This window comes from Argopecten irradians, chromosome 15 (genome assembly GCF_041381155.1).
Source record: "Argopecten irradians isolate NY chromosome 15, Ai_NY, whole genome shotgun sequence".
NCBI classification, from domain to species: domain Eukaryota; kingdom Metazoa; phylum Mollusca; class Bivalvia; order Pectinida; family Pectinidae; genus Argopecten; species Argopecten irradians.
Window position 1 is genome coordinate 19,945,097 of NC_091148.1, and position 20,354 is coordinate 19,965,450.

General features: G+C 37.5%; 1 protein-coding gene across 1 annotated transcript in view; it reads left to right on the forward strand.

Moving 5' to 3' along the window:
- Positions 1 to 2,825: 2,825 nt before the first annotated feature.
- The window catches only part of LOC138308659 (tetratricopeptide repeat protein 38-like), a 42,483-nt gene continuing 24,954 nt past the window's right edge, over positions 2,826 to 20,354 (forward strand). The window contains exon 1 of the mRNA XM_069249696.1: positions 2,826 to 2,892. Within this exon, the coding sequence (XP_069105797.1) occupies positions 2,826 to 2,892 (67 nt within the window). The remainder of the gene's footprint in view (positions 2,893 to 20,354) is intronic.

A 20,354-nucleotide genomic window follows, 5' to 3' on the forward strand; every position in this document is an offset into this window, starting at 1 on the left:
CAAATGTACATATATGTAAGCATAATTTATAGAAAGGTTCCTGTCAAACATACGCAATAATCTATTCAACAAACAGGACTCTTGGACTTGGACTAATCAGTTCATAAGCAAAGACTTCAACGCTCTTGGAACTCCAATCGTGCTCAAGTTGAATCTGTCAACGTTTGACTTGCCCAACTGTCGTTTGGTTTGAACCCCGACACGTTGCGTATGAAAAGCACGCGCCTTAATATCAAAGAAAAGGCCTATAAATCTTAATTTGAAGAAGTTTTCAATAACTGATAATTTTGTTTGAAGATATCAGAATTAGCCTATATTCTATATTCTTGACGCTCGCTTCGGTTCACCTTTGGCCTTTTATTTATGACGATGAACGTCATCAGAATTGTCTGTGAAGTTTCAAATGGAAATCCAGAAGTATGAAAGGCAATATATTTTTAAGATAACTTTAAGCAACTGCATGTCAAAATGTCTAAATTGAAAGTTCTATGGAGAAGCAAAAAGAAATACTAGTCTTTATTTTTATAATGATTTCTACGAGAAACAAAAAATGATTATGAGCATGTGGCAACAAATGTACATGTAAATTTGTAGCCCGAGATGCTCTGGCTCTGACCAGACTTAGACATATGACAGATAAATGTCTTAGACATTAGACAGACATAACGTAATGTCCAAGGTCTGGTGCAGGGCCAGAGCATCTCTGGTTAGTAAATTTGACAAAACATTTAGTTAAGTGGAAAAAAAGTTTTCTTATAGAAACACAAAAAATAGAGATACAAATCAAATGAAATCAAACTTTATTTACAAAAGCATGAAAAATTGTATTATATATTTCGTATTTGCATATTACAGAGTTGTCTGTCCTTCCAGATAGGTATTGATTGTGACGTCATGTGCGTAACGTCATATTTTTCGGGGAAAACGACATAGCTCTCAAAATAATGACGTAACAATCGATACCTACCCGCAAGGGAGGTAACTCTATAATATACAAAGACGGATGACTATTTTTGCCATTAGAGAAGCTGATTTTCGAATGATATTGTAACTTAACCCATCCTTGGTCGCTATTCACTATCAGTATTTATGTTTTACAGACTTATCTGCCCTTCTTAATAAGTTTTGATTGTGATGTTATGTGTTTGCGTAACGTCATACTTTTCTGTCATCAATTTCTCCCAGGGTTCATTGCGTTCCACACATTGATTCGCACATTCCTAGAGATAATATAAAAGTAAGCAAAATTTTAAGTTTAATTCTATAGAGACTGGTTAAGCCAATCAATACAATTTGTAAAGTATGATTTTTACCAACTTTTAATGTAGACCCTCTCTAAATGGTCTAGGGGTCCCACGATATCATGCCTAAACATCGATTTTTGTATATAAACTGTGAGTTATTTTCAGATACCGTACGAGTACTTTTCAATACCAAGAAGTGATCGATAGTTAACCAATAATGACAGAGGGAGGATTAGTGTGTTTATTGTGGCTCTCGGACACCTTCAAGTATGATTTATCAGTACATGTACTCGGAGGGGATAGCGAGATAACAAACTTCAGAACAAAGCCGACATGGTCATGCCTGGTTTGGACTTACGTCGTCTCATACTGTATTTAACAACTTTTGCCATTTAAGAACGACCTCCCTGTATATTAAACCAATCTGTGTACATGTGGTGGTGCGTGTGGTGAGGGCGTATACGTTTTAGGAGACTGTGGTACGATCGTGTTGTGTCTCATTGTGATAGTACAACTCTTGTCAATCTATAGTGTTGTATCACCAAAACACACTACCGAATATACCAGAACAACACACATAGTCGGTCATATTGTACTGACAACTTACACACCAATACTCGTGATTCCTACTTATACCACTTTTAAAGAGTATACATTGCATGTACAGGCCGCCTGACAGAGCCCCTAGCATTTCTTAAAGGACAGATGATCAACTCAAGTCCAAAAGAGAGACATTCGTCAAGATAGACGTTACGAAGACAAATGTCAGTTAGGAAAAAAATAATATCCAAAAAACTATCTGTAAGCATCTTCGATACTTCAGGGGTTACTATCACTGTCGTTATGGCCACCCCTGGAATATTTCATAGCAAACCTGAAGGCACTGTGCGACCACAGATGTAAAGGTAGTTTGGTATTTAATTTGATGTACATCAAGAGAATTAACGTATATTACTTTATGGCTTTGAAGACGGACATCGCTGTCTGTTTCTCTACACAATGTATTTTGTAAAGAGACTATTACTAGTAAAGTTTAGAGTTTGTAATCTTCGTATGAAATCTCTAAAGGCCTGTGGTTGGTCAGATTCTTTTTCTTGAACTTGAACTGCCTTCAGTTTTGTCATAAGGAATATTTCAGGGTGGATATCGTAGATGACCTGTAGAGAAATCAATAGCCGTATGTATCCAAATTCATCACGATTACATCATTATGATTCGTAAACCTTACATCGCCATGGTTACGTACCATACAGAGCAGGGCCGTTTTCGATTATGCGGTTTGACTGGTTGGACCTAGTTGTTCGTTTATTAATTAAAGACGGACCTGGTGATTTTATATTCTCACAGGCCTGTATCAAAAAATGGAGGTCTGTCAGGATTTATACTTGAAATAACTTTAACCAACGGTCGAACCGGTTGTTCGAATAAACGAAAACGGCCCAGGTAACAGACACACGCACGTGAACTCAATATCACGTCATCAAGGTCCTTGATTAGCATGTCACGTTACATATAGCAAAGTCAATCATACATCGATGCCTTTAGTAGTCATAAAGTGGGTGGCCGAGAGGATAATCAAAAATGTGTTCCAAAATAACACCAATCTCACTGGAATATCGGTTCGAATCCTACGTGGAACAGTTGTCAGGTACATTTTATACTTTCTATAGGGCGGTGGATTGTCTCCGGGGTTTCCGACTTTTCATCTCCAAAACGGGCGCGTTCTGGTAACTATTAGCACGTAAAACAAAACAAAACGACCTAATATTTCTTCATTTTTCGTTGTTGCATTGTCATATTCTGGTCTAAAGTAACAATAAACAAAAGATAAATACAGCTCCCTTTAAAGAAGCTCCACCACTGACAAAAGGTAGTTTTTCTTTATCAAAAAATAGGAACAGACGAATCAGTATTTTTCTTCAGTTGCAAAAGTTACTTACTTTACACCATTACCAAATTAATATTGAAAAACATGAGCTTCTTATTTTACTCCAAGATAAAACATTACTTAGTACTTCGCCCTATATGAAGTAAAGTTCTGATTGCGCATCTAGCAAAGTCAATCATTTAAAAAAGAATGTGTTAATTATAAATATATGCACATGATTGAATTATTATTCAAATAATGAGAGTCGTTTATGCTCTGTCGGCTGTGAAGCATCTTTAAGAGAGAGGTGATTATAATTAGTGTTGTCAAGTTTCTGAGCTGCTCTTACAATTTATTATCCTACATATCATCATCCTCGATACTCCAGGGGTTAGCATCACTGTCGTTTTATCCACATCCTCTATACCCCAGGGGCTACTCTCACTGTTGTTATATTTCCATGAGAGTGATAGTAACCATAGAAGTATCGATGATGTAACGACAGTGATAGTAACCCCTGGAGTATTGAGGATGTAACGATAGTGATAGTAACCTCTGGAGTATCGAGAATGTAACGATAGTGATAGTAACCCCTGGAGTATGGAGGATGTAACGACAGTGATAGTAACCCCTGGAGTATTGAGGATGTAACGACAGTGATAGTAACCCCTGGAGTATCGAGAGTGTAACGATAGTGATAGTAACCCCTGGAGTATTGAGGGTGATATATCCTCAGCCTTTCAATGTGCCACATAAGGAAAACAGTTTGGCAACTCGTCAAGACTTCAGTCAGATGTATACCGTGATGGAAGCCATTTGTCTAAATATACCTCACTTACATTAATCATGGATGCTTGAACAAATATAGATAGTTATACACACATGAACTCAAAAGGCTGGAAATATGGGCGTGAGGAGAAAAAATAGCATGACATAAAGAAATGAATGGCATGTGGTATCCCCAAGTCTATCATTAGATTAAAATGTATGACACATTTCGAAGGTCGTGTATTTAAGGTAAGGTCGCACGAGTTAGTTCCCCTTATGAACTCCTCACAAAGATCATTTTTTGATTTGACGCGTATTTTAGTGTGTCTATACTTTCTGAAGAAGTAGTTATTTATGTATCTATTACAATTACACGGTGACAAATAAGATAAAGGACTTTCTATATGCATATGCATGTACATTATTTAATATTATTTTTGTGTTTTCATAAATATATGTACATAATTAAACACCAATTATTAATCAAATAATGAGTGTCGTTTATGATCTATCCTATGTATTTCCTAGCCAATATTTATTCCATGAGCGTAAATTTCATACGACTATCACCTGAATTAAATTCATGTGATAAAAAATTGGATGTGTAAGTGAAAAAGACCAGTGATATACCGTGCGTTCCATTTGCAGATTTGTATCAGTTGTATCGATACGAATCTGTTGTATCTCAAATGGAACGCGCCGTATACGTACCAGCAGAACTGTACATAATGTATTCCGAAACTATTTAGGTATTACTTTTATATAAATTTAATTGTTAAAAACGAAAAATCTTGGCTTTATATTCGAAGCGTGTCTTTCATAAGGGTGCCGCCATCATAGAAAAATCCAAATGCGTTCCATTTGGCGATGCCGTATCAATTTAATACAACTGGTACGAATCTACAAATGGAACGCACGGTTAAAGTCATCCTCGATACTTCAGGGGTTCCGATCACTTATGATCTCTACACGCATGGACTATCTCATAGTAAAATCGGAGGCAGCTCAGCTGGCGTATCAAGGATGTGAAAAGTACCCGGCCATACGTATGAAATTCAGGTGAAAACAAATTGTAATTATATGAACAGTACATGTATATACACTATGGGCAAAAAAGCCTCTAACACATACATGATCATGTATGTAATATTCGCTTTTGGATATCAAAAAATATTTTTGGTTATCAGTAATTAATTTTTGGATATCCAAAAAGCGGAGAAAATAGTACAACGGCGCCCCATAAAAATGAACCATTTGCCAGATTTTCACAGCAACAGATATTGTCATACAAAGTATTACTTTAGATAATAACGTCAGTGATAGTAACCACTTGATCGTCGAGGACGACATTATTCAAATATTGACTTTTTGTAGGTTAATACGAGGAATTGTTAAACCTTTGAAAGGTGATATTTCCCTCGGCCGAGGGAAATATCAGGGAAATGTCACCTTTCAAAGGTTTAACAATTCCTCGTATTAACCTACAAAAAGTCAATAATTGTTTTGTTATATGAAAAGATACATTGATATTTGCAAGTTTTGCTACTTGGAACAATATTTTGAAGCAAGGACAGCGCAATGACTAATTAAACAAAAAGACAAGAAAATCTTCATCCACGTATCCTCAGTAGGTACTTTAAGTTCTTCTGCTGTACTTCTTCATAATATAACTTAAGAATATATAGCTACATTTAAAATGTGCCTATCATCTTTCCTAATCATACCGCACTGTTGTCTGCCAGTTAGGATTTGGCTATTGTCCGATGATCGGCGATGCTCTATTTTGATAGGTCAAAAATGTGGAAGAGACAGGGAATTCCTGTGTCTATTTTTAGCCAGGTTTCCGAATTTGCAATGTCAACCTCTGAACAGGTGTTCATCGGTCTCAGGTTGACATTGCAATTTGTCAAGACCTGTCCGAGCGGTCTAGACCAATCAGAAAACGGCAAAACTCACAGTCATATAACAATAGGTGTTCTAGCAATGCATATCCAATGGTGTGCGTGGTTATACATTTTATACAGAAAAATTATAATGTATTTTCGCTTATTTCGGAAAACCGTATCATAATAAAATAAGGTTGTCAATGATATGACAATTTACAAATGCAGATCTATTAATATGCGGGGATGTGATATTAAAATGGTCATGTAATGATTAGTATCGAAAACCAAAGTTGGCTAGTACTTTCAGTACTTTGATTATTTTGATTACTGTTTTTTGCATGTGATCTACGAATGGCCGGTGTCGCGTGAGAATCGTAAGTACCGTGAAAACCGTCAGCACGCATGCGCATATCGACATGTTACAGATGTAAACTTCCGCCGTGAAAACTGTCAGTTTAGCCTGATGGTCATTGCACCTAAACCTCAGTTATTTTACTGAATATGTCTTCTTCGAGACACATTGTACATTGGATATCATAAATAATGGATGGTATACAAGGTGAACTGGACTTACATAGAATCATTTTGTATTTTTTTTAAATATCAGTCGATATATTGCCAAATATTCTGTTCCCACGTGTGCACATGTCAGCATGTTGACATTGTTGTACAGTAGGCCTATTCTTCCGGGATTTTCCTCTTGTTATACCTAATAATTTTATATCTAGTTGAATATGGAAAGAAATGTGTATTGGCGGATTGTAGCCCCATTTAGTAAACAAGATGAATTTGAAAATATAGCTTTATTTACCTACCAAAGATCAATATGCCAAGTCAAATCACTTGAAAAAATATTGCATTTGCAAAATTGGTTACCATGATAACATTTTCCTATTAAATCAGTTTGAGCATGTGCCTCATGTAAAAACTTATGTTTTCATTATAAATGTAAAATCATTTTTGAATAATGTGACACATTTATCTAATCTTTAAAATGGAATGTAATTATAATAAAGTTTTATGAAGCACCATTTACATTTTTAATGAAATAATAACAAAAACAGAAGACTTTTAATTATGGTTTGAATCCTTGCAGTGGGTATTTTTTTCATTGAAAAAGCTAGATTTTCTTGTAGTTTTAAAAATATGCAATTGAAATAATGAATATATATTATTTCCACAGATAAGAGTAATCCATATATTATCTTATACCAAAAAAAATGGGGTTTTTTTGCAAATTTTATCTTCAAAAGTTGTATGGTCTGTGACTTGTATTTCTGGCATAGAAAAAGTATTTAAAGTGTTCTGCATATTTTTCTCCGCCTCTCTTATGTTTTAAACTTTTGATATTTACCGACTTTGCTGAAGGTCGTATTCGCAAAATTTTTAAACAATTAAAATAAAATATTGATTTTTAGCGTGTACACGTTTAAAATAGCTTGGAAGTATCAGATCTGGTCTGATCTATTCCGATCTGTACGGGTAATCATGATGTCAAGGGCCAGTCTATAGTGTTTATATGTCTCTGTTTCATTATATATATTTATCTGAACTCTATATATATATAGCTAGTGACCATTAAGGCTCATAGGCCTCTTCTTTTAATATTTAGATTAATTTCTCTCTTATTGCAAAATGAATAGATTGTTTTATACTTCTACCAGAAATTGGGGATTTCTATTATCATTGCATTACACATTGACTTAGAGCTTATTTTAACTTTAGCAAATATTCATAAACATTTCTACAGCATTTCTTACAATTGTCTTTCCTGTTACACTTATACTATCTGAGTCGAGGTCACTACTGTTATAAAATGAATATCTCTCTTGTTGCAAAAATGAACACAATGCAAACTTGAAAATGTCTTTTCTCATTACATTAAACATTGGCTTGAAGTTAATTTCAACTAAAAGCATAATGTTCTTGAAAGTTTCTTAACAATAATTTGTTTAGATATTATTCACATTGGTACTCGTGCTACATCTGTATACTATCTGACTTAGTTGTCATTCCTGTTAAAAGGCGAAAATCTGTTGACTATAGATTTGCAGTTATTGTATTGTCTTTTTAAATGGTTGTTAGAATGTAAAAAAATGAAAAAAGCAATACTGAACCCTAGACAGTTTAATCAAAGTACTTAGACTTTAGTACTTGTGCATGTCTTACCGGCGTTAGTACTGTTACATGACATGTCTCTCCTGTGAAAACTTTTTAGGTCACCTGAGACGAATTCTCAAGTGACCTATTCTAATCACCTTTTGTCCGTCGTCGTCCGTCGTGCATCGTATGTCCGTAAACAATTTACATTTTCGACTTCTTCTCCAAAACTGCTGAATCAATTTCACAAACCTTTTAAGGCATAAGGCCAATCAAAATTGTGAATTATATGGTCCCCACCCCCCAGGGGGCTGTGGGAGGGACCAAAAGGGGTAAAATTGAGTAAAATTTCAAAAATCTTCTTCTCGACTCACAGATGTGGTAGAATCAAATACTCTTCATAGATAGAAAGGTCTTAAGGTCCTTTACAAAAATTGTGAATTATATGACCCTGGGGTCTCTAGTTTCCCCCTGGGGAGGGGGTTAAGTTTACTATAGTTTATATTGGAAAAACACATTTTTGAGCATTATTTGGTCATTTGTAATAGGAAATGAGTCAAATCTTGTCAGAATTATCAGTATGAGATGGCCATTTAATCCTATTAACAAATTTTCTAAGACTAGCCCCCAGGGGTCTTAGGGGCGGGGTCAAAAGGGGTCAAATAGGCTAAAATTTCAAAAATCTTCTTCTGAAATTCTGGAAATGGTAGAATCAAATACTTTTCATAAATAGAAAGGCCTTAAGGTCCTTTACAAAAATTGTGAATTATATGACCCTGGGGTCTCACGTTTCCCCCTGGGGAGGGGGTCAAATTTACTATAGTTTATATAGGGAAAACACATTTATGAGCATTTTTTGCTCAATTTTCATTGGAAACAAGTCAAACTTGGTTAGAATTATTAGCCTGAGAAAGCATTTTAACATCATATCCATATTGGTCCAGGCCGACCCCCTGGGGGCAGAGGGGCGGGGCAAAATCAAAATTGTAAATTAAATGACCCTGGGGTCTCATGTTTCCCCTTGGGGAGGGGGTCAAGTTTACTACAGTTTATATAGGAAAAACACATTAATGAGCATTTTTTGCTCAATTTTCATAGGAAATGAGTCAAACTTGGTTAGAATTATTAGTCTGAGATAGCATTTTAATATCATATCCACATTGGTCCTGGCCGACCCCCTGGGGGCAGAGGGGCGGGGCTAAAAAAGGGTCAAATAGGCTAAAACTTCAAATATCTTCTGAAATTCTGGAAATTGTAGAATCAAATAAATATAGATGGAAAAGTCTTAAGGTGTTTTATAAAAATTGTGAATTATATGACCTTGGGGTCTCACGTTACCCCCTGGGGAGGGGTCAACTTTACTTTAGTTTATATAGGAAACACATTATTTGCCCAATTTTCGTAGGAAATTTGTCAAACTTAGTTAGAATTATTAGCCTAAAATATAGCATTTTAACATCCATATCCGTCCTCGATGACCCCCAGGGGGACTAGAGGGGCAGGACCAAACAGGGTCAAAATGATTAAAATTTCAAAAAATACCTCTATGTTCACAGGTTTGATGGAAGCAAATACTCTTCATAGTCTAAAAAGTCAAATTTATAAATCACTGACCAACTTCAAGGCCCAGCATATAGTGTTTATATGTCTTTAATTTGTTTCATTATTTGTTTCATTATATATTCTAACTCAGGTGACCGTTAAGGCCCATGGGCCTCTTGTTTGATATAACCACTTACCAGTCCATCACATTAAAGTTGTGAAATTAGAGGCTTAAGAAGACTATTATATTTTAAGCATATTGTCAATTAATTTACCAGAAGTATAGGTGTAATCTGCATGTATTTGTCACTTCTGTTATAACAATTGTCCCTCCTGTTAAAATAGAAGAGATAACAGAAGGGACCATTATAGGGGTGACCTTTTATGAAGTTTTTCAGAAATTCAAGACTGTAAAGAATCTTAAATTATACAGTCATGTGCTTTTATTTGAAGTGTGGTTTAAAGTATGTAATCCGGGCAATGTATCTTTTTCGTCTCAACACCATCAGTTTTTACAGAACACTTGTAACGGTAGTTACATTTCAAAATGTACACATCCGTTTTTGTGTACCCTTTTTAGCTCACCTGGTCGAAAAGACCAAGATGAGCTTATGCCATACCAGGATTCAAAATTGTACAAATGATGGGGTTGACCCCCCGGAGGCCTGAGGGGCGGGGTCAAAAAGGGTCAATTTGGCTATTTCTATATAAACAACTTTTCTGCAACTGAGCATGGGATAGCACTCATAATGCAATGGTAACATCCTTATAGGGTGGGGATTCAAAATTGTACAAATGATGGTGCTGACCCCCCGGGGGCCTGAGGGTAAAATTGTAAAAATAATAGGGCTGACCCCATGGGGCCTTCCTCTCTGAAACTATGTATTGGATAACATATATGTATGGTATCTATAGCATCATTATATGGTTGGGATTCAAAATTAAACAAATCGTGGGGTTAATTTGTTTTTGTTTTTTGAATCATTAATTACCTAATTACAGAATTACTCAACAAAAAAAAAACAAAAAAAAAAAAAAAACCAGGTGAGCGATACAGGCCCTCTGGGCTTTTTGTTTTATTTTCATATTGTATTTAAGACTTCCATTTAAGTTCTTGCTTCCATCAACTTCAGTAATGAATAACTAATTTAATGCATTTTTCGAAATTAGTCCGATAATATTAAAGCTGTTTAGCCCATACAAAAACACCACAGTTACAGGAGTGACAATAAAACTTGGGACAAGCATTTCAAATGCCAAATTTTCAACAATTTAAAAAAAAAAAAAAAAAAATTCTACATTAAAGAAGTACTTTTATTCATTCTGCATCTATCAAACCTTGGTTATTAATTTTTTTCTTAAAAGGCAATAAAGAAAATTGATGTTGAAAATTAAGAAAATTACCTGTGACATGCACTTTTAGTCCACCATCATCAGATGGTGGGCTATTCAAATTGCCTTTTGTCCATGGTCCGTCCGATCTGTCTCAAATTTGATTTGTAGGATGAAGCCAAAGTTTAAAAAGCAGGGAAAAGATCCCTCTTTCCATTGTCAGACATAGATCATTCTTTGGTGGATGCCAAGATCAATCTTGGATCTCTTGTTTCATTCCAAATCTTCAAAATTATTATAAAAATCAATTCATATAATTGTTTTTTTGTGTGCAACCAACTTTTAATACTTAAAAGTACAATTTGAGTAAAAAATAACCAAGATAAAACATTTACTTATTAAGATATATTTCTTCAACATCCTGACACAAAGTGAGACATTTCTGTAGAATGTCTCATATAGACTCCTCCCTGGTTTTACCTGTAATCCTAGAAATATACAGACTTCTCTCATTTTCATGTGTGACCCTAGTAACATACAGACTCCTCCCTTTTTCCTGTGTGACCCTAGCAATTTAAAGACTCCTCCCGTTTTCATGTGTGACCGTAGCAATATAAAGACTCCTCAATTTTTCATGTGAGACCTCCATATTATACAGACTCCTCCCATTTTCAAGTGTGACCCCCACAATATACAGACTCCTCCCATTTTCAAGTGTTACTCATTCATTTCCCTGATTACTTTGTACTGATTAATATAATAAAAGGTTCCAAATGCATTATTAGCTCACCTGGTCCAAAGGACCAAGCCTAAGATGAGCTAATGCGATTCTGCGGCATCCAGCGTCCATCTGTCAACAATCAACTTCTTCTTCATAACCGCTGGTCGGAATTTAACAAAAGTTGAATGGCAGTATCCTGATGGAGCACTAACTGAAAATTGTACATATTATTGGGATGACTTCCCAGGGGCTTAAGATGCGAGGCCAAAAGGGGTCAATTTGGCTGTTTTCATATGAACGACCTCTTCTCTGAAACTAAACATTAGATAGCACTCATATTGCATTTGTATTGGTAACATCCTTATGGGGTGAGGATTAAAAATTGTACAAATGGTGGGGCTGAAGCTTACCTCATCTCTTGCTATACAAGAGTAGCATAGAGTGGTCTCCCTTCCTCCTTTATGGAGCCACAAAGGCACAATGGCTGGGGAGGAAAGGGGGGAATAGAAAGGTGGGACTCCATAAAGTTATGGTAAATGTTGCATCATGAAAATTGGTTTTACATTGAAAAACCGTGATTGCTTTTCTATACGTTACCATTACTTTAGCATGCAAATTCTTATCGTAGTGGAGAGTTCTAATCCAGGCAGCTCAGTCAAATGGCAAAACCATAAGACAAGCCCCAGGAAGGGAAAATAAAATTCAGATTAAATGAACTCGCAAAGTAGTGTTAAGAAAATGGATATATCTCTCCGTGAAAAGAGGTGTACCATACTGATATTTAAGACAATAAATATAGATAGTGTCTACTGAGGAGACACAGTCACAAACTGTGCCGCCACAATCAGACCCAAGGAAATCAGACCATCTGGTAGACTGACCACCCCAGAAAAGAAAAAACAGCAGATATGATGTCCTGGGATGAAAAGCCATTTGGGAGAGCCAAAAAGTCTAAAAAGTTAAAAAAGCAATATGGAGACAGATCCCAAAGGCTCATAAGAAGCTCCCTTCAGTGACCCGAGCACAAGTTCCACTGTGGAGCTAACTGTCGTACCCTAGGCTTGTCCAGACTGTACCCCTAATCAAGGCAAACAAAGAGTTTGATGAACCTACCTCCGGTCTACCATGAAAAGCCAGTACACTGGCAATTGTTGTGCGATAGCCTGCAATAGTAACATAGGTAAGATTGCGTTCCCTCAACAAAAAGAGAATAGAATCCACAACCATCTGGACAGAGGCCATGATCAGATCGATCTTTCTGTCCATGCACCAATCATATATCTTCCAGTGTGACTGGTAGACAGAAGATGCAAGCTGACACGTCCAAGAAAAAGCATGTCTGAACGGGGCCTCCTAAGATAGCTTCCGCGCGTAAAGTTGGATGTTCTTGGGGCGTGAATACATTTATAAGCATGCCTCCCCTCCCAATTTAGATTTGGCCTGTCATCGACGAGAAAAAGGTTGGCAACTGTTTTTCAGGGACGTTGCAAAAAAAAACCTATGTGAGGCCTGTCCCACACGCCCGCGAAGATCGAGGGATATATAGCTGTCATGCTGTCAGAACTGGATGGCGGCGTCTGGAGGGAGTATCCGCCAGAACATTCAACCTGCATGAAAATGCTTAACTGAAATAATAAACTGCATTTCCTAATGGAGAAGAAGTATACGGATAGCGAGGACACTAAAGATTTGAGACCTTGATCCTCCTGTCTCTCCAGATACACGACAACTGTAGAGATGTCCCTAGCCACACAAACGATCTTGAAATGCAGAATCTTCCTAAAAGTCTTCAGAACCAACAGAACAGCCCTCATCTCCAGTAAGTTGATGTGCTAGGAATGCTGTTCCCCAGACCACTCTACCGACTGGCAATGACCATCGAAGAAAGCCTCCTTACCTGTCATGGACGCATCCGTGAACAACGGCACACTGGTATCTGACTTGGACAACGGAATCTTCCGTCTGTATCAGTGCATCACCGAGAAAACTCAGGCCAAGGATCCCATTCCCTGCTGGACGAACATCTAGAAAGGTCTGATGTGAAGAATTCCCGGGGGGAGCACATCTGCCAGAGCGTCGGGCTTACGTAGAAAACTGAGAAACCTACGAACCTGGACGTGGAACCAGCTGATGAACGTCAGAGTAAGGTCTCTGGCCTTCTCGAACACATCCAATGTAGGAATGGCAATACACTGAACCGTGTTGAAACGGTTTCCCAGGAAGACAAAGTCCTGAGAAGGGGCAACCTCACTTCGGACTCCTCTCTAGAAGGGATGAAGCCGACTTTGAGTAAAACTTGGGTCTTCTGCTCTTAAGATTTCCGCACTAAGTGGAGCATAAGATAATCATCTAATCGAATGCAAAAGAACTGCGTTGCCACCTCTAAGATAATCTAGATTCTAGATAAAGTGCCAAAGAAAAGTTTCCTACAGGTGGTGGTGGACAAGTGTACATGCCGTCGTTTTGGGCAATTTCTCCTGTTCGATTTGATTGCGTAGCTGATGAAGTGTAAGGGCACGTGAACATTTTGGAGTCAATGCAGAAACTCCTGTGGTAATGGATGGGTTTATTCTGATGTTCCTCAATTCGCGAAGAGATACGACTCGAAGTATGAGGATGAGGTTTGAATGTTTCGCTGCTGGTTCTTTCATCATCAGGTTGCATGACTGGGAGGGTTGTCCGTGCGACTACACTGGAACGTCTAGGTTGAGGTTTAAACGATAGGTTTGATGATAGGATCGTGGTTGCATCTGGGATATAAACGCCAGGTTGTGTCTCCTGCCTAGACAAAAGCTTGGTCACCTGTATTGGAGACACAGACTCTTGGGAGAACACAGATGGGTTTGGTGGGGCCACTACATGTACACATATACTATAGCTACTGGGTCAGTGTGAAATGGTGTAAACGTCCTGAGATGCTGGCGATTTCTTATGGGGACGCGTCCAGTGCCATCCATGGGAACAACATACTGGTGGCACCTTTACTACAACACCAGTTCGGTCCGATCGTCTAGGTTGGTTCCCGGTCAGGTTTTGTAAATGCACATGGTCGCCAATTTTCAGTGATTGCAGAAGATGTGTGTGTTCTCGCTCCAACGTTCATGTTCTCTAGAATGTCGCTTGGCAAATGCCACTTCTCGATGGGATAGTTCTTCATGTTTCATAAGGTGAGCACCTACCCATAGGAATTGAAATAGAATCCATAATGGGCATACTAAAGACAATCAATGCTGGTGATGTCTTTGTTTCTGATGTACATCAGTAATGACCGCTTGAACTTATCCACATCAACACATCAAGAGACCCTGTCGAACATTCGTTTCACACTTGTGACACCCAACTCTGCTCTGCAGTTAACATGAGGGTTTGTGACAAATGCAATATTATGTCGTACTCCCCAAGATTCGTTTTTCTTTCCAGCAATGAATTTAGGACCTCCATACGATATCGTATCTTCACATATACCAAATGTGACAACTGTCTGCCACAGACGCTCAACTAGGTCTATTGCGCCCGAACCAGACCTGTAAATCATAGGTCAGTTTGAATATCTGTCCACAATAATGACAAAGTCTATCCCATTAAACGAAAAGTAATCACTGCAAACCGTCTTTAGTAGTAAAGTAACTTGGGAGGATACTGTATAGCTGTACAGTATCCTCGCAACCATATAGTAGTATCTGTAGTGGGCATTGGTTTCATCAACCACAAACATGCTCGATTTAACGCGGTGGTATAGGCGGCGCAATGCTAAAGGTAAATTTATGTCTGGTGTCACCTGGGAAGAAACCGCAATGAGTAAAAAGGAATATATACGTCTTATGTCAGACCGTGAGAATCGTCAGCACGCCTTATAGATAGTCTATAGGAAACTTTATAATGCTGGTATCAGTAGAGTAGAATATACGTCTTATGTCAGACCGTGAGAATCGTCAGCACACCTTATAGATAGTCTATAGGAAACTTTATAATGCTGGTATCAGTAGAGTAGGATATACGTCTTATGTCAGACCGTGAGAATCGTCAGCACGCCTTATATATAGTCTACAGGAAACATTATAACACTGGTATCAGTAGAGTAGGATATACGTACGCGTCTTATGTCAGACCGTGAGAATCGTCAGCACACCTTAAAAATAGTCTATAGGAAACTTTATAATGCTGGTATCAGTAGAGTAGAATATACGTCTTATGTCAGACCGTGAGAATCGTCAGCACACCTTATAGATAGTCTATAGGAAACTTTATAATGCTGGTATCCGTAAAGTAGGATATACGTCTTATGTCAGACCGTGAGAATCGTCAGCACACCTTATAGATAGTCTATAGGAAACTTTATAATGCTGGTATCAGTAAAGTAGGATATACGTCTTATGTCAGACCGTAAGAATCGTCAGCACGCCTTATCAATAGTCTATAGGAAACTTTATAATGCTGGTATCAGTAGAGTAGGATATACGTCTTATGTCAGACCGTGAGAATCGTCAGCACGCCTTGTATATAGTCTACAGGAAAAATTAGAACACTGGTATCAGTAGAGTAGGATATACGTCTTATGTCAGACCGTGAGAATCGTCAGCACACCTTAAAGATAGTCTATAGGAAACTTTATAATGCTGGTATCAGTAAAGTAGGATATACGTCTTATGTCAGACTGTGAGAATCGTCAGCACGCCTTATAGATAGTCTATAGGAAACTTTATAATGCTGGTATCAGTAGCGTAGGATATACGTCTTATGTCAGACCGTGAGAATCGTCAGCACACCTTATAGATAGTCTATAGGAAACTTTATAATGCTGGTATCAGTAGAGTAGGATATACGTCTTATGTCAGACCGCGAGAATCGTCAGCACGCCTTATATATAGTATACAGGAAACTTTATAATGCTGGTATCAGTAGAGTAGGATATACGTCTTATGTCAGACCGTGAGAATCGTCAGCACGCCTTATAGATAGTCTATTGGAAACTTTATAATGCTGATATAGACTATATATAACACGTGCTGACGATTCTCACGGTCACACATAAGACGTATATCCTACTCTACTGATACTAAAGTTTCTGTATACTATATATAAGGCGTGCTGACGATTCTCACGGTTACATAAGACGTATATCCTACTTTACTGAACTGATTTCCTAAAGTTTCTGTATACTATATATAAGGCGTGCTGACGATTCTCACGGTCTGACATAAGACGTATATCCTACTTTACTGATACTGATTTCCTAAAGTTTTCCTGTATACTATATATATAAGGCGTGCTGACGATTCTCACGGTTGACATAAGACGTATATCCTACTTTACTGATACTGATTTCCTAAAGTTTCCTGTATACTATATATAAGGCGTGCTGACGATTCTCACGGTCTGACATAAGACGTATATCCTACTTTACTGATACTGATTTCCTAAAGTTTCCTGTATACTATATATAAGGCGTGCTGACGATTCTCACGGTCTGACATAAGACGTATATCCTACTTTACTGATACTGATTTCCTAAAGTTTCCTGTATACTATATATAAGGCGTGCTGACGATTCTCACGGTCTGACATAAGACGTATATCCTACTTTACTGATACTGATTTCCTAAAGTTTCCTGTATATACTATATATAAGGCGTGCTGACGATTCTCACGGTCTGACATAAGACGTATATCCTACTTTACTGATACTGATTTCCTAAAGTTTCCTGTATACTATATATAAGGCGTGCTGACGATTCTCACGGTCTGACATAAGACGTATATCCTACTTTACTGATACTGATTTCCTAAAGTTTCCTGTATACTATATATAAGGCGTGCTGACGATTCTCACGGTCTGACATAAGACGTATATCCTACTTTACTGATACTGATTTCCTAAAGTTTCCTGTATACTATATATAAGGCGTGCTGACGATTCTCACGGTCTGACATAAGACGTATATCCTACTTTACTGATACTGATTTCCTAAAGTTTCTGTATACTATATATAAGGCGTGCTGACGATTCTCACGGTCTGACATAAGACGTATATCCTACTTTACTTATACTGATTTCCTAAAGTTTCCTGTATACTATATATAAGGCGTGCTGACGATTCTCACGGTCTGACATAAGACGTATATCCTACTTTACTGATACTGATTTCCTAAAGTTTCCTGTATACTATATATAAGGCGTGCTGACGATTCTCACGGTCTGACATAAGACGTATATCCTACTCTACTGATACTGATTTCCTAAAGTTTCCTGTATACTATATATAAGGCGTGCTGACGATTCTCACGGTCTGACATAAGACGTATATCCTACTTTACTTATACTGATTTCCTAAAGTTTCCTGTATACTATATATAAGGCGTGCTGACGATTCTCACGGTCTGACATAAGACGTATATCCTACTCTACTGATACTGATTTCCTAAAGTTTCCTGTATACTATATATAAGGCGTGCTGACGATTCTCACGGTCTGACATAAGACGTATATCCTACTTTACTTATACTGATTTCCTAAAGTTTCCTGTATACTATATATAAGGCGTGCTGACGATTCTCACGGTCTGACATAAGACGTATATCCTACTTTACTGATACTGATTTCCTAAAGTTTCCTGTATACTATATATAAGGCGTGCTGACGATTCTCACGGTCGGACATAAGACGTATATCCTACTTTACTTATACTGATTTCCTAAAGTTTCCTGTATACTATATATAAGGCGTGCTGACGATTCTCACGGTCTGACATAAGACGTATATCCTACTTTACTTATACTGATTTCCTAAAGTTTCCTGTATACTATATATAAGGCGTGCTGACGATTCTCACGGTCTGACATAAGACGTATATCCTACTTTACTTATACTGATTTCCTAAAGTTTCCTGTAGACTATATATAAGGCGTGCTGACGATTCTCACGGTCTGACATAAGACGTATATCCTACTCTACTGATACTGATTTCCTAAAGTTTCCTGTATACTATATATAAGGCGTGCTGACGATTCTCACGGTCTGACATAAGACGTATATCCTACTTTACTGATACTGATTTCCTAAAGTTTCCTGTATACTATATATAAGGCGTGCTGACGATTCTCACGGTCTGACATAAGACGTATATCCTACTTTACTGATACTGATTTCCTAAAGTTTCCTGTATACTATATATAAGGCGTGCTGACGATTCTCACGGTCTGACATAAGACGTATATCCTACTTTACTGATACTGATTTCCTAAAGTTTCCTGTATACTATATATAAGGCGTGCTGACGATTCTCACGGTCTGACATAAGACGTATATCCTACTTTACTGATACTGATTTCCTAAAGTTTCCTGTATACTATATATAAGGCGTGCTGACGATTCTCACGGTCTGACATAAGACGTATATCCTACTTTACTGATTGGATACTGATTTCCTAATGTTTCCTGTATACTATATATAAGGCGTGCTGACGATTCTCACGGTCTGACATAAGACGTATATCCTACTTTACTGATACTGATTTCCTAAAGTTTCCTGTATACTATATATAAGGCGTGCTGACGATTCTCACGGTCTGACATAAGACGTATATCCTACTTTACTGATACTGATTTCCTAAAGTTTCCTGTATACTATATATAAGGCGTGCTGACGATTCTCACGGTTGACATAAGACGTATATCCTACTACTTACTGATACTGATTTCCTAAAGTTTCCTGTATACTATATATAAGGCGTGCTGACGATTCTCACGGTCTGACATAAGACGTATATCCTACTTTACTGATACTGATTTCCTAAAGTTTCCTGTATATACTATATATAAGGCGTGCTGACGATTCTCACGGTCTGACATAAGACGTATATCCTACTTTACTTATACTGATTTCCTAAAGTTTCCTGTATACTATATATAAGGCGTGCTGACGATTCTCACGGTCTGACATAAGACGTATATCCTACTTTACTGATACTGATTTCCTAAAGTTTCCTGTATACTATATATAAGGCGTGCTGACGATTCTCACGGTCTGACATAAGACGTATATCCTACTTTACTGATACTGATTTCCTAAAGTTTCCTGTATACTATATATAAGGCGTGCTGACGATTCTCACGGTCTGACATAAGACGTATATCCTACTTTACTGATACTGATTTCCTAAAGTTTCCTGTATACTATATATAAGGCGTGCTGACGATTCTCACGGTCTGACATAAGACGTATATCCTACTTTACTGATACTGATTTCCTAAAGTTTCCTGTATACTATATATAAGGCGTGCTGACGATTCTCACGGTTAGACATAAGACGTATATCCTACTTTACTGATACTGATTTCCTAAAGTTTCCTGTATACTATATATAAGGCGTGCTGACGATTCTCACGGTCTGACATAAGACGTATATCCTACTTTACTGATACTGATTTCCTAAAGTTTCCTGTATACTATATATAAGGCGTGCTGACGATTCTCACGGTCTGACATAAGACGTATATCCTACTTTACTGATACTGATTTCCTAAAGTTTCCTGTATACTATATATAAGGCGTGCTGACGATTCTCACGGTCTGACATAAGACGTATATCCTACTTTACTGATACTGATTTCCTAAAGTTTCCTGTAGACTATATATAAGGCGTGCTGACGATTCTCACGGTCTGACATAAGACGTATATCCTACTTTACTTATACTGATTTCCTAAAGTTTCCTGATATACTATATATAAGGCGTGCTGACGATTCTCACGGTCTGACATAAGACGTATATCCTACTTTACTGATACTGATTTCCTAAAGTTTCCTGTATACTATATATAAGGCGTGCTGACGATTCTCACGGTCTGACATAAGACGTATATCCTACTTTACTGATACTGATTTCCTAAAGTTT